At 47.8% G+C, this 14251-nt stretch overlaps 1 protein-coding gene across 15 annotated transcripts in view; it reads right to left on the bottom strand.

The window, feature by feature from the left end:
• Window positions 1-14251, bottom strand: part of EHBP1 (EH domain binding protein 1) — a 364380-nt gene that overhangs the window by 307726 nt on the left and 42403 nt on the right. For all 15 annotated transcript variants that reach the window (XM_059719703.1, XM_059719709.1, XM_019500781.2 and 12 more), the window contains exon 3: window positions 604-661. In XM_059719703.1, coding sequence (XP_059575686.1) covers window positions 604-661 — 58 coding nt within the window. The remainder of the gene's footprint in view (window positions 1-603; window positions 662-14251) is intronic.

Below are 14251 nucleotides of genomic sequence, written 5' to 3'. Positions count from 1 at the left end.
AGTGATATACATTTACCCCTATAAAGACATTCTGAAATGGTTTAGATATGCCTGCCATTGTTTTACTGTCAATGTAAGTAACTGTGGGAAATACTGTAAAATTTGTCAGCAGATTCCACTTGAAGGTCTAGGACTGAAAGAATCTGTCCTGATTTGCAATCTGTCCAGGTCTGGCTTCATTAAAGAGCTTTTTTAGTGGCAAAGCGCTCTCTCATTCCTGCTTTACATCCTTTCAGTGCAGAGATTGCGGCTTTTTTATACCAAGTTTTTATTACCTTGAAGATGCTTCTAAGAGTGATTAACCTGTCTTTCTAATTAGATCTAGTGATTAACTCTTAACATGGTTAACTACTCTACAATTGCTGACTGGGTACTTTTTACTGCATAAATGTCAAAATGAAACTAGAATTTTTCTTTAAATGTTGTTGTAAATTAGTCTTGACATTAAGATGTGCTTATTTCACACTTTCTGGCCAAACTTAGCGCACACAAAAAAAAAAAAAAAAAAATCAAACCAATTAAAATAACCGTCTTTTGTCCCCCAAAACAAACAGCCACCTACACTTCTTACTGAAGTAGAGCTTGACTAAGCAATTAACTAACCTTAGAAGATTTCCTTCGGCTTCTTCTGGTCCAAACCACCACTAGCTTATCTGGCTGCCTGTAGAGAACAGAAGAAAACAATTTAATTCAGAGCAAGCCCACTTTAAAAAATGGTTTACTATAAACTCAGCCTTAAAATATATATATATATATATATATATATATATATATATATATATATATATATATAGAGAGAGAGAGAGAGAGAGAGAGAGAGAGAGAGAGAGAGAGAGAGAGAGAGAGAGATACAGACATCCTTAATTAACCCATTGCATTTTAAATAGCCTATTTTAAAAGCATCCATAGGTTCAGTAGATTAACAGGAAAAATCTTGCCATGTTTACAGTAAAATGCTGTAGTCTAACCAGTAGAGAAATACCAATCCTTTTCTTTTCCACTCCCTGAATGCAAACAGCTCCCATAGGGTACCTGATGATAACTGATATCTATGGATCGGAGAACAGGATTCTGCTTGCAATTAGCTTTTACAGGTTTGGCTTCATTAAAGAAACCTTTGAAACAAATGGTATGCAAAACAAATGCAGAACCAAAATCCAATTTGGATTTTTAAGCTAATAAAGCTAGAACACGGGTGGGCAATTATTTCAGGTGGAGGGCTGCTTAACAAGTTTTGGCAAACTGTCAGGGACTGCACAGGTAGCTCCATCCCTTGACAGCTCCCCTGCCCCCAGGGTCGCCACTTTGGGACCAGAAGTCCTGCCCCCTAGCCCCTGACCTTTGCCACCAGAAGTCCCTCCCCTTGCCCACCAGAAATACTCTTTTTGGGAGAGGGGTTACCATCTTAGAACCACAAAAAAACAAATCATACACTAAAAGGCAAACACCTACTATAGCATATTTTAATTATATTACAAAAAATATTTGTCATGACTTCTGTTTGTGTATAGTATACAGAAGGGATTGCATAATAACTCAAAACCAAAGTCTCATTCTTGTATTGTGTGGGGGTATGTGGGATGTGTGTATGGTGGGGTGTGTGGGGGGGGCACAGAGTATGGTCTGTGTATAAGCTGGTGGGGTTGTGGGGGCAGGGTGTGGGTGTGAGGTTTGTGGGGTACAGGCCCCCCTTATACTCCCTCCCCTTGCTGCCCCTCCATCCCCCACCAATACTCCTTTTGGGAGGGGGAGTTGCCATCTTAGAACCAGAAAAAACCCAAATCATACACTAGAAGTCAAAATACCAACAATAATATATTTTAATTTTATTCCAAAAAATATATGTCATGACTTGTGATTGTGTACTGTACATAGAAGGGATTGCATCGCAACTGAAAACTAAAATGTCACTCTTTTAAATTGTGTGTGGGAGGGTGGGAGTGTGGGGGGGGCGGGGGTTGTGAGATGGTGTGGCTGTGTAGGAGGGCATAGGGTATGTTGGGGTATATGTCAGGGGATCCTTACACCCCCCACCCTCATACCCACACCCACACCCTGCCCAGCTGAGCTCCATGCTCCCTCTGGCCCTTTGTGGGCAGGCTTTACGCTGTGCTTCCACCCAGCTGCAACTATCTTCCCACACCTCCCCACCGGCATCTGCCCCGTCACTTCCCTACCTGCTGTCCCGAGCAAGCAGGTTCTGGCTGTAGCAGGAGCTCTGCCCAGAAGCTGCTGGCTGGGCAGAGCCCTTCTGCCCAAGAGGGTGGGAGTGAGGCCCAATAGGGTATGTGGTGGGTATGTACACATGGGCGCCTTACTCTCACCCTCATAGGCTGGGAGGGTTGCGATTCATTGGGGGGCACCACGTGATGGATCAGTGTCTAGAGGGCTGGTTCTGGCCCACAGGCCGTATTTTGCCCACCCTTGGGCTAAAAGAAAACTCAGGTTGTTATTCATCATAAAGAAATGAAGATGTCCAAAAGGATTTTCCTCCTCCAAAAACAAAACAACGAAAACAAAAACAAAAAAAGAACTGAGAGAGAAAGAGAAAAGGAGAGAGTATCAAGTATTTCATTGCAAATATTGCTTTAGGTATGCTTGGAGGACCAAATATGAAGAGTGGAAGCTTTTTCAGCTCTTAAGTGAAGGGACAAAGATGTTAAATCCCTAAGAGAGCTCTTTTGACAACTGTCTTTCAGATTTATGGAGCTCATACGTATTTAATTAACTACAAACAAAGAATTTTAAACAGTGTAAAAACAAATCACTTTCTTTTTCAGTTTCTCAAGTTTTCCTTCTCCACTAATTGTTATAATAGTGCTAGTTCTCTAGGGGTGTTTGTACACGACGGGGATTTAGTCCTCAGGGTTTTATTCTATGCCCCCTAAATTGAAACAGTGGATTTTTAATTGAAACCCACCATTTCAATTTTTCTGTCATGTTATGGCTAGAGGCCCACTCTTTTTTTTTTGTTTGTTGTTGGAGTCTGCCCACAGCTGCGGGGTGAGTTGCCAGCAGGCCAAGTGGCTCCTAAGCTGTAGGGGACCCTGGTCCTTCCCTCCACAGTGGCAGCACCCCCCCAGGTGGGCTGCTAGTGGGCCGGGTGCTACCCCAGGTGGGAGGCAGCACCTGACCTGATACAACTCTTCCCTGACCCCGAACTGGGGCAGCATCCAGACCACTAGCAGCCTGCCTGGGTGGCCCCAGGGAGCACTGCTGTTGTGGAGAGAAGAACTGGGGCCCCTGCAGCTCAGAAGAAAAAGACCACCTGGGCTTCCAGCACCCCATGCACCATCCCCTCTGCCTTCTCCAGCCACCAGCAATCCCAGCCACCCTCCTGCTGCGTCCCCACACTACCCCAGGGGCAAGCCAGCCTGATTCCCAGGTGGCCCCAAGCATCCTGCCAGCTGCAGGAGCCTGCTGGAAACGGAAGTGGCCAGAGGCCTGATCCTTTTTTCCTGTGGAGCCTGCCCACCTCTCCTGAAGCCAGGGGGTGAGCGGTCAGAGGCATCATTGTAATTTGCCATGTTGCAAACTAAACTACAGTCAGATGTAGTTTAGTTTGCAATGATGGAAACTCATTTAAAACCCCAAACTCTTTCACATGTACAATGTGATGCCATTAAGTCACACAAAGTGACATTTTCATCATGTGTACATAGTAATGGTGTCACATGTACAAGCGCCCCTCCTGTCTATATCCTCTCTCATAAAAGAAAAATCAAGCTGACTTTATAAAACAAAAAGAAAGGGAGAAAACTCTTTATTCCATAGAATTTTTTCCAGGTATGATGCAATTAAAGCATTCAGCAAAAAGGGTTAAAATAAAAGTGCCCCAAGCATTTTGAATTCCAGTCACTGAAAGGCAGTGTTCACATCATCTGCATGTTACATATTATCTCTTCCTGTTGACTTTATAAACGCACAGTTCTCCATTACTTTTTGAATGGAAAGTGATTTAATAACTGGAGAATTCACCTTAAGTTTTGTTGAAAAATTAGCTATAACATATGCTAAAACTAACATTGTACCCAGAATTTACATTTAAATCCAACTAGGGCAGGGATGCTTAACCTCTGGTCTGTGGGCCAAATATGATCCACGGAGGCACTGTATCCATTTTGCAGGCTTCCCCATGGGTTTTGAAATTTGTTGGTGTGGGAGTGGTGGCCATTAACATGGCCAACCTCCACCCTGCCAAATTCTCCAAGCCCCATGTGCCTGATGGGAGCCAGGCCATGCCCCTTTCCCCCTGCAGGGCCAGGTTGGAGCCAGGCCATGCCCCCCTCCCTCACCCATGAGGCTGAGCCACACACCCTTCCCAGCTGAGGTGCCACGCTCCCTTCCCTCCCTCATGAGCCAAGCCATGCACCCTTCCCCCTCCCCTGCAGTGCCAGGCCATACTCTTTTCCTCATGGGGCCAGGTTGGGCCCAGGGCCATGGCCCACCCTGCTGGATTGGATCATATCCCACCTCTCCCTCCTTCCCGAGGGGTTGGGTTAAGCCTCCTTCTGCCTCTGCAGGGCCAGGTTCAGGCCAGATTGCCCCCAACCCCCTTCCATGTGGTTTCTTGCTGGATCAGAACTACCATCTGACCCATGGTTGGACCAGACACTGCCCATCCAGCTCACAGGGGAAAAAGATTGAGCACCATTGCACTAGGGCCTAAGTTACATATCAACACTATTAAAAGCCAACTTTTCCACTATGGTGTCAGGATCTGGCCCTCATTTCTTTCTCCCCACTGTACCCTGTTCCTTTAGAAGTCACCCCCTTCCCTTTCAACTTGAGGTAAAGTAGTAGTGAAGCAGACTACTCAAAATGCATTTTAGACTTTCAAATTTCTTCCCCATTTGGGGGCACAGACTATTAGCTGATATGCCCTGCAGCTCTCTCTACAATCTTGTTTGGTGATGGAGATAACCTGTTACATTCCAAAAGCTTCTTGCTTACTTGCTGTTAAGCATGTGATGCTCTCATGCGCCTGCATAACTCCCATTAACGCTAATGGATATTGTGTACGTGCCACCAGAAGAAAATGTGCCCCTGAGCTATTTCCTTGATGCAAAGCAATCCAAAACTGTGTCTAAAATGAACTCGTTTATTTCATTCTGTACTTTAAAGACGACTGGGTCTCATTTCAAAAATAGCTTGTGAGACAAATCAAATTTAACCTTAACACGCCCAATTCTGTGCCAGCTTCTGCGGATCAAACTGTGCCAAGAGCAGCAACAACCCTGCATTCCTACAGTGCTGGTGGTCAAATCAAAGATGACCCCACATGGAGGAACTCTGTGCCTCTATACACCTCAGTAGGAGAAAGGCAAAAGATGCCAGCAATGGGTCAGAACAGGAACAGAACAAATCCACATGATCACTGACTCTCCCCTCCCAAAAGCAGACGCAATCAAGCAACAGGACCTCCACTAATCCCTCCCACCCTAGCTCAAGCATTACTGTCAGCACGTTCACAGCTCTTTGCAAACAGTCTTTTTTTCCTGTATTTTTATCAGGTTTGTATTCCAAGCTCTAAAACTGTGCAATGCAGGAAGGGTTTAAAAAAAGAAAGAAAGAAAAGCAAGCATGAACAAGCGAGAGAAAAATAAACAAATAAGGTTGAAACAAAATCCCACATTCTCCAGGCAATGCTTTCACTTGAATATTTTCATAAACATCTGTAACAGGGCAAATCTCAGCAACTATCTGCTTTCAACAAATCTTCTTCAAAGGCTCACACACAAAGCTAATCTTACAATTCCTCTCCACTAAGTAACTTGCATTCTGGCAACAATTTGTTCATTCTATCAAGCAGTGACTTAGTGGAACATTTTCAACGGAATGAACTGGAGTTAGGTACCAGCTAGAAAAGTCAAAGGGAATGGGCTACCAGGCCTTTAGAGTTCTTCCTCATAATTTTAAAGTGGCCACACTTTTAAACAGAAAAACAAGACACTCAGCATGGGAGCGCGCACAGGCTGGGAATCAAACAGGCAGGTACGAGAGGGGTCTGGCAACCTTACAGGAACAGCAGGCCAAATCAGCATAGCTTGCTCTGAAGGTGGGCTGCTGCTCCCTTTATCAGCACCAGACTCCCAACCTAGCTACCATTCCTGGCGCCACCCTCCCACCAGGCAATCACTCTGACCCAGCATGGCACCTCTAACCCAGCAACAGCTCCCCAACCACAGAATTACCACCCACACCCCACAATGCACAACTGCTGTCAATGTCAGCTTCACAGGCCAAAAGATGGCACTTGGCTGGCTGGATTTGGCCTGTGGGTGTTAGATGCCGACTCCTGTTTTTCCCTCCCATTCTCCTCTGTCAAGGGCTAATTTTGATTCAGGACAGGAGCAAGAGAGAAGTAGTCATGTAAGGGATCCTGTCCTCAGTATCCCCAGGAGGTCCTAAAATCCCAGACAAAGCACAGTCTTTTTGTAAATGACAGGAACATTGGGATTGGTCATGCAAACAAGAATATTGCTATTTTTTCAGGGACATATGGTTACTGATATCAAGGCATTCCTTTACTGGGCTGACATTTACAGTCAGATGGGAGTTGTGGAAGTGAGTGTGTAACGCAGAAGAAAAACAAAGCACAAGCGTAGGAAGAAAAGGAAAGAAGACTTTCAGGCTGACAGGGATGCAAACAATCTTTCTACTTTCAAAACCAATGCTGAACATCGTTATGTTTTATTAGGGTGCATATGAAAATCATTTCAGGTACTATTCTTCTGTGTCAACTAATTAGGAACAACTTGTTATTCCCATGACTCCACAGAGGCATCTCACAACACATAGCAAGAAAAATCCTCGAATTCATGAAAGCTTGCGGCAGAACCTTTTCTAGTTTTGCTAGCTTAATATTTCCCTTTCAATTCACTGAGTTCAAAGAGTGTTGTTATTTCAAAATAAACTCACAGCTTCCCAGGAAGACTTTCCAGAGTACAATGTTCTACCACAAGGCTGTCCAACTTCTAAGCAGCCAGGAGCCACACCCAAGGGCCACCCTGATGGGGAGCAGGGGACCCCACAAGAGCATGCCACATGCCGCCCACTGCACCAGGCACCCCCGCCACTGCACAACACATCTGGGTATCCCCCTGCTACTGTATGGTGCACCCCCCTCAGGTGCATTGCTTCACCCTAGGCTCCTCAGCAGCAGTCTCCCGTTGCAATCATGCCCCGCAGGAGCCCTGGGCTGCAGGCTCTCCCAACTCTGAGAACTGCACTACATTGCACTACCCTCCCCCTGAGGTGGGGAAGTTGGGGGGAGAGCAATGGCTAGCAAGGGGAGCCTGGGGGACTGCAATTTAACTTCTCACAGGCCACATGCAGCCCATGGGATGCCAGCTGGACAGCTCTGTTCTGCTGAAAGCCTCCATGAATTCTAGGATGTTTCTTGCTGTGCATTGTGGGATGCCTCTATGACATAACTGGAATAACAAGACTCAGGATCAAATTTTAAAATCTCCCATAATTCCTTCCCTTTCATCCCATCCTTCATCTGCCTTTTACAAAATAATAGCAGTTTCAGAACACTGTTGGAAAGCGTGAAGGTTATAGTACTGAACACTGTGATCCTGATAGCTAGTAATATGAACTGACTACCACGCATGTATTGACAGATGAGCAGCCAGATGGCTTGGGACTGTTTAAGAAGCTGTCATTGGCTGTTGAGGTATAATACAGGCATAAGAGGAGGAAGAGATGGAAACCAAGCACCTACTCCTGCATGGTATTTTCTTGGACCACCTTTAAACTGCAAGCCACTGCCTCTGTAGACAGCACTGACTGGTGGAACAGGATAGTGCTGCAAATCTGGAAAGCCCATCACAACCAGAAGCCTGCAATCCACAATTGCTACAGGTTAGCTGCTTATCAGTTTGGTGCTCAAAAATCAGTCACTGATGGGCCCCACGTGTCTATTCTGCCCTTCTTACCAGGGCTCAGCATTCAAGAGAAACTTCTCCACAGTACCGCAGGGCCTGACCAGTTACCATGCAAGGGTCACCAACATTGGCATGAATGGTCTGGAAAAGACCATGATGCCACAACCTATGGGATGAGAAAGGAACTTTGGCTCTCAGGACTACTAAAAAGCATTAACAGTGTCCCAATTCCTCCAGTCATTCCAGAAAACCCCGCTGATCCTCTGATCCTTCCCTAGGTTTCAAGGGGCCTTTCATAGGACAGTCGTACAAAAGAAAGGAACAGTTTAACCTTATCCTGTGTCACTGCAGAATGTCAGTGGAGTGTGCTTTTGAAAGACTAAAGGGTAAATGGCAGTATCATATGACAAAGCTGGATGTTTCTGGTTAAAGACACAGGGTCAAGAATGCTTTAAAGCTTCTACTTGGAAACAAAAGGACTTTTCAGAAACATATTTATACCATTTTAAGGATTTGATTATGCTTTATTCAAGAATTTTGGTAAACATTCAGTATAAAATAAACAAACTTATAAATAAAGGGAAAATCTTTATTGAACCTAAAACAGTGCTCAGTTAAACCCTGGTACAACTACAAGGAAAACTGGTGCAGAATGAATGTGTTTGTGCTAATGAGGTCAAAATTGCATAGGTGAGGAAGGTTCACATTGTTCTTCATGACTAGGATGGTGATGGAAGAGATCAGCCCCTTCACTGTTGTAGATGTTAGTGGGCCTCAGTATTCGCTCTGCTTACTTGGTGTTAACCTTTGCTGTTCAGCTGAAAGTAAGGAGTTGATTCATGTATTCAGCACCTAAGTGGCTGCAGGACACAGCTGCACTGGTATATGGTCAACGGACATAATACCAGTATATTTTCCAGAAGGTTCACCTGCCTGCATTTTCTTTCTGGTACCTTGTGCCTGTAAGCCCTTCATCAGTATACTCCTTTCACTGTCTCTCACACTCCTCCCCATCTTTCTTTCTTATGCACCCTTCAGGAGATCTTCCTTCCACTCTTCTGTCATCTTTTCCTTCTGCTGGGATGTGGCAACGAAGTCAAACATGTCCATCCTTGTTCTCTTTCTTTTCTCCCAGAGAACTGACAGATATTCAGCCACTGATAATTAGGGGTGCACCAATAAAGATTTTTTTGGCCAGTACCGACAGCCGATTATTAACCAGCCATATCAGCTGATACCGATCCAATAGCTGATTTACATGAATGCATCCCAGCAGCTTGGCAAACAGCCCCCTGCCAGAAAGTCGGGGGGTGGGAGGGAGGCTTGGCATGGGGGGACAAAGGGTGTGGGGCAGGGGTAGGCGCTGCCCAGCCAGGACGGTGAATGCAACCCCAAGGCCAGGAGAGGTGCAGAGCTCCAGGCAGCTCATCCAGGGAAAGTGACCAAGTGGGGGAAGGAAAGGCAACACAGACCCAAGAATCCCTGCAGGCCGATTTTGATGCCCAGGGTAGGTGACTGGGACCCTCTGGGTTAAAACCTGTGGGGAACACCGCACAGGGGACACCACGGTGGGAGTCTATTACAGAAGTCCTAACCAGGATCAAGAACTTGACCAGGAGTTTGCCAGGGAATTGGCTGAGGCCACATGCTCCCAGTGCATGGTTGTCATGGGAGACTTTGACTACCTTGACATCTCGTGGGAAGAGCGCTTGGCCAAACCCGAGCAGTTGCAAAGCTTTCTCTCATGCGTGGATGAGCTCTATCTGACGCAAGAAGTCTACGGGCTGACGAGACGTAAAACGCTGCTCAACCTGGTACTGGCAATGGGGAACAACCTAATCAGCGATGTAACGATCGAAGGGAGGCTGGCTGACAGTGACCACGAGCTGATCACCTTCACCGTCCACTGTAAAGCTGGCAAGTCAGTCAGCAATACAGAAGTCCTTGACTTCAGGAAAGCTGACTTTGACAAGCTCAGGAGGTTTGTTGGCAAGGCCCTAAAGGAGCACAACCCAAAGGGAAGGGGAGTTCTGGAAGAGTGGTTGCTCTTCAAGGGAGTAATCCTGGATGTGCAAGCAAAGTCTATTCCATCTTGAAGGAAAGGCAGCAAAAGGGCACAGCAGCCCCCTTGGCTCCCCAGGGAACTAGCGGACCTCCCGAGTCTAAAAAGAAAGACCTACAAAGGATGGAGGACTGGATCCACCTCCAAGGAGGAATATTCTGCACTGGTCCAACCTGCAGGGAACAAACCAGGAATGCCAACTAGCTACAGGTATCAAGGACAATAAAAAGTCCTTTTTTAGATATGTGGGAAGCCGGAGGAAAAGCAAGGGCAACATTGGACCCCTGCAAAACCAGATGGGACAACTGACAACCGATGCCCAGGAAAAAGCCCATTTAAATGGGTACTTTGCATTGGTTTTTCACCAGTCCCAAGGGACACCCCTTCCCATTACGGGACAGGAATGTCTGGGTGAGGGTGATTCCTTACACTCCATCAATGCTGACCTTGTGAAGGAACACCTTGAGTGGCTGGGCACCTTCAAGTCAGCTGACCCTGACAGTTTACACCCCAGGGTACTCAGAGAACTGGCAAGCATCATAGCTCAGTCCCTGACACGGATCTTCGAGAGCTCCTGGCGCTTTGGTGAAGTGCCCGATGACTGGAAGAAGGCCAATGTGGTGCCTATCTTTAAGAAAGGGAGGAAAGTAGATCTGGCAAACTACAGGCCCATCAGCCTGACCTCTATCCCAAGGAAAGTCTTAGAAAAGATTATTAAAGAGGCCATTCTTAACAGACTGGCTGATGGCAACATCCTGTGGGGTAGCCAGCACGAGTTTGTTGCGGGTAGGTCTTGCTTGAGCAATCTTATTTCCTTTTACAACCAGGCAACCTATCCCTGGACAAGAGAGAAGAGATTGATGTCATATATCTTGGCTTTAAAAAAGCCTTCGAACTGGTATCCCACGATCACCTCCTGGCAAAACCGGCCAACTGTGGCCTTGGCTTCACCACGATCCACTGGCTAGGGAATTGGCTCCATGGTCGGACCCAGAGGGTGGTGGTTGACAGAAGTCAATCGTTGTGGTGCCCTGTGACTAGTGGGGTCCCCCACGGCTCTGTCCTTGGGCCAACACTATTCAACATCTTCATTAATGATGTGGACATTGGTGTCAGAAGCGGTCTGGCCAAGTTCGCTGATGACACCAAACTTTGGGGTAAAGCATCCACACCTGAGGACAGGAGGGTGATCCAGGCTGACCTTGGCAGGCTCAGGAAATGGGCAGATGAGAACCTGATGGTGTTTAACACTGAAAAATGCAAGGTTCTTCACTTCAATAAGAAAAACCCGCAGCATGCTTATAGGCTCGGCAGTGCTACACTGGCTAGCACTACCGACGAAAAGGACTTGGGGGTCATGACTGACCACAAGATGAACATGAGCCTTCAGTGTGATGCTGTGGCTAGTAAAGTAAGCAAAACGCTGGCTTGCATCCATAGATGCTTCTCGAGCAAATCCCAGGACATCATTCTCCCACTGTACTCAGCCCCAGTGAGGCCGCAGCTGGAGTACTGCATCCAGTTTTGGGCTCCACAATTCAAAAAGGACGTGGAGAAGCTCAAGAGAGTGCAGAAGAGAGCCACGCACATGATCAGAGGTCAGGAAAATAGACTGTATGATGAAAGGCTGAGAACTATGGGACTCTTCAGCCTGGAAAAGCACAGGCTCAGGGGTGATCTGATGGCCACCTATAAGTTTATTAGGGGTGTTCACCAGGATCTGGGGGAATGTCTGTTCACCAGAGCGCCCCAAGGGGTGACAAGGTCAAATGGTCACAAACTCCTCTACGACTGTTTCAGGCTGGACATAAGGAAGAACTTCTTTACTGTCTGAGCCCCCAACGCCTGGAATAGACTGCCCCCGGAGGTGGTCTTTCAACACCTTCAAAAGAAATTCGGCTGTTTATCTTGCTGGGATCCTATGACCCCTGCTGACTTCCTGCCCCTGGGGCAGGGGGCTGGACTTGATGATCTTCCGAGGTCCCTCCCAGCCCTAGTGTCTATGAAATTTATGAACTCTAAGCAGAGGCAACACTTGGGGGATTTGGGGGGGGGGAAAAGAGAGAGCAGCTATGGCCACCTCAAAATTCCCTGTAGCCACCCCTCCCAGTGCTGCCACCATGGCCCACCCTGCACAGCTACATCCACCCCAGCCCAGTCCCATTGGGAGGAGGCCATTGCAGCCCCTGGCCCCGAGCCTGCAGCAGACAGCCTGGCTAACCAGTGCCTGCCCCTGCCCCACTCCCTCCCTCACCATGGGGGCCCTTGATCTGGAGCCCCATGCCCCTTTCCCCCCCTCCCCCCCAGACTTACTGGCAGGATGCTGATCTCCAAGCTGCCAGGCTACATTCTTGGCCATGTACATACTACAGCTGCACACATGCACATGGCATTTAATCGGTGTCATGATCAGCTACACCAGCCAAAAAAAGCTGATGGCTGATAATGTTAATTTTCCTTTTAATCAGTGCTGATCCAATATGCAACTAATATATCGCTGCACCTCTACTGATAATGGTCCTATCCATAGAGGCCACAGCAAGACAGGTGCTAAAGTGTGACAGAAACAACACAAGCAATTTCTGTCCCAATTTAAGTCTCTATACCAATTAAGATAAATTGTTTGCTTTTTCCTCAGTGTTAAAATTACACTCATATGGGCTCATCCCAGGCTGCAGTGAGCCTGGAGATGACAAGGCTTTTCCAATTTTCTTTCCCCTTTGCATGGTGCTCCTTTCCTTCACTGTGGCTGTGGTTCAGTTCTCGGGACCATCTACTCTCCCACATTTGTTTGGATACCCTCTCATAAATCTAGATACACTGTTGACTGCTTTTGCAATGGAACTGGACCATCTCTTCTCCTCAAGGACAAAAGTGTGCAGGATCTAGCACAGGACAACAAGGTAGCAGAAGGCATAGTTGCCACATAACTAATTTGTGATTCTAAGGGCACATCCAGACATGCAGACATGTGCAGTTTGCAGCACCACAAACCCCTCTGTGGCACTACAAACTGCATGCATTGAATGTTCAAACTTGCACCACACTGCAAAATTTGCAGCGCAGTGCCAAAACTTTATACTAGGATTTCCCAGTAGCAAAAAAAAAACAGCTAAAAAAAAAAACAAACAAAAAACAGTGGGGCAAAGCACACTACAGTAGCGTGCACTGAAGCAAATTGAAGTTTGGTCCTCCAGGTAGACACTGGCTGCCACCAGTGTCTCTATGCTCCATTTGTGCCCCTGCTGCTCTAGCACGCTATGAGGCATGCTTAAGCAAACAAAAGTGCAGCAGGGCTTGCAGCTGCCTGCTACTGAGACTGCCTTGCACCCAAGGCCTGCCCCAGGCCCATACAGACACCTAGGGCCAGCCAGGCTGCCTTACAGCTGGGCACATGGAGCAGCCATGCCACTGCTTCAGAGGCTGAGTCACTCAGGCCTCAGGTGCAGACAGCACAGAATGCCAGGAAGCCCCAGAGTCTGCTGTGAGGACCATGGTCAACCACAGTGAGGCAGGCGGGAGGACCCAAATGCAGAAGTCTGTGCAGACCAGGCACTGGGGACCCAGCTGGCAGCCCAAGGATGTAACTGAGCTCCTGGCCATTTGGGACCAGGAGGCCATGCTGCGGCAATTCACCCAGGGACAGAGCAATGAGCACGTTTACCAGGTGACTGCTGTCCAGATGGCCATGCAGAGACGCAGCAAATCATGGCAGCAGTGCCATACCAAAGCCAAGGCACTGCATCAATAGTTTCATGCCATTCGTGATGACAACTTGTGCTCAGGGGCGGAGCAATCTACCATGCCCCACTATAAGGAGCTGGGGCACATCCTTGGCCTGACAGCCACCAAGCCCCACTCCTACTCCATCAGGGAAGTATTAAAGTCAGTGGCACCCAGCCCGGTGACCCAGCCCAGGTCCCCAGAGGCAGGGCCCTCCTCCAAGCCTGCAGCACCACCACTGCTCAGTCATGCTGGGAATGACAGCAAGGAGAGGCGCACACCACAGGCAAGACCCACTGCCATAGCCAGGCCCAAGGTGAGGCCAGAGCAACAGGTCCCCTGGCTCATGTGTGACAGCAACAGGAGCAGTGAGGAGGCTGAGGAGCAGCCTGGGGTGTCACGCAGGTCAGCAGAGGGCACACCCTGGCAGCCTCAGCAACAGGCTTTGGCCCCACTGAAGGCAAGGTCCAGCTCCAGCTCCCCCTGCAATCCAGGGCCCTCAGTCTCCCAGCCAAGGCAACTGCCTGTCACCAAGTCCTCGTAAGTCCCATGGGGAACAGGGAGACTCTCCGTC

Source organism: Alligator mississippiensis, chromosome 1, assembly GCF_030867095.1.
Source record: "Alligator mississippiensis isolate rAllMis1 chromosome 1, rAllMis1, whole genome shotgun sequence".
NCBI classification, from domain to species: Eukaryota; Metazoa; Chordata; order Crocodylia; family Alligatoridae; genus Alligator; species Alligator mississippiensis.
This window is presented reverse-complemented; position numbering and strand designations above follow the sequence as displayed.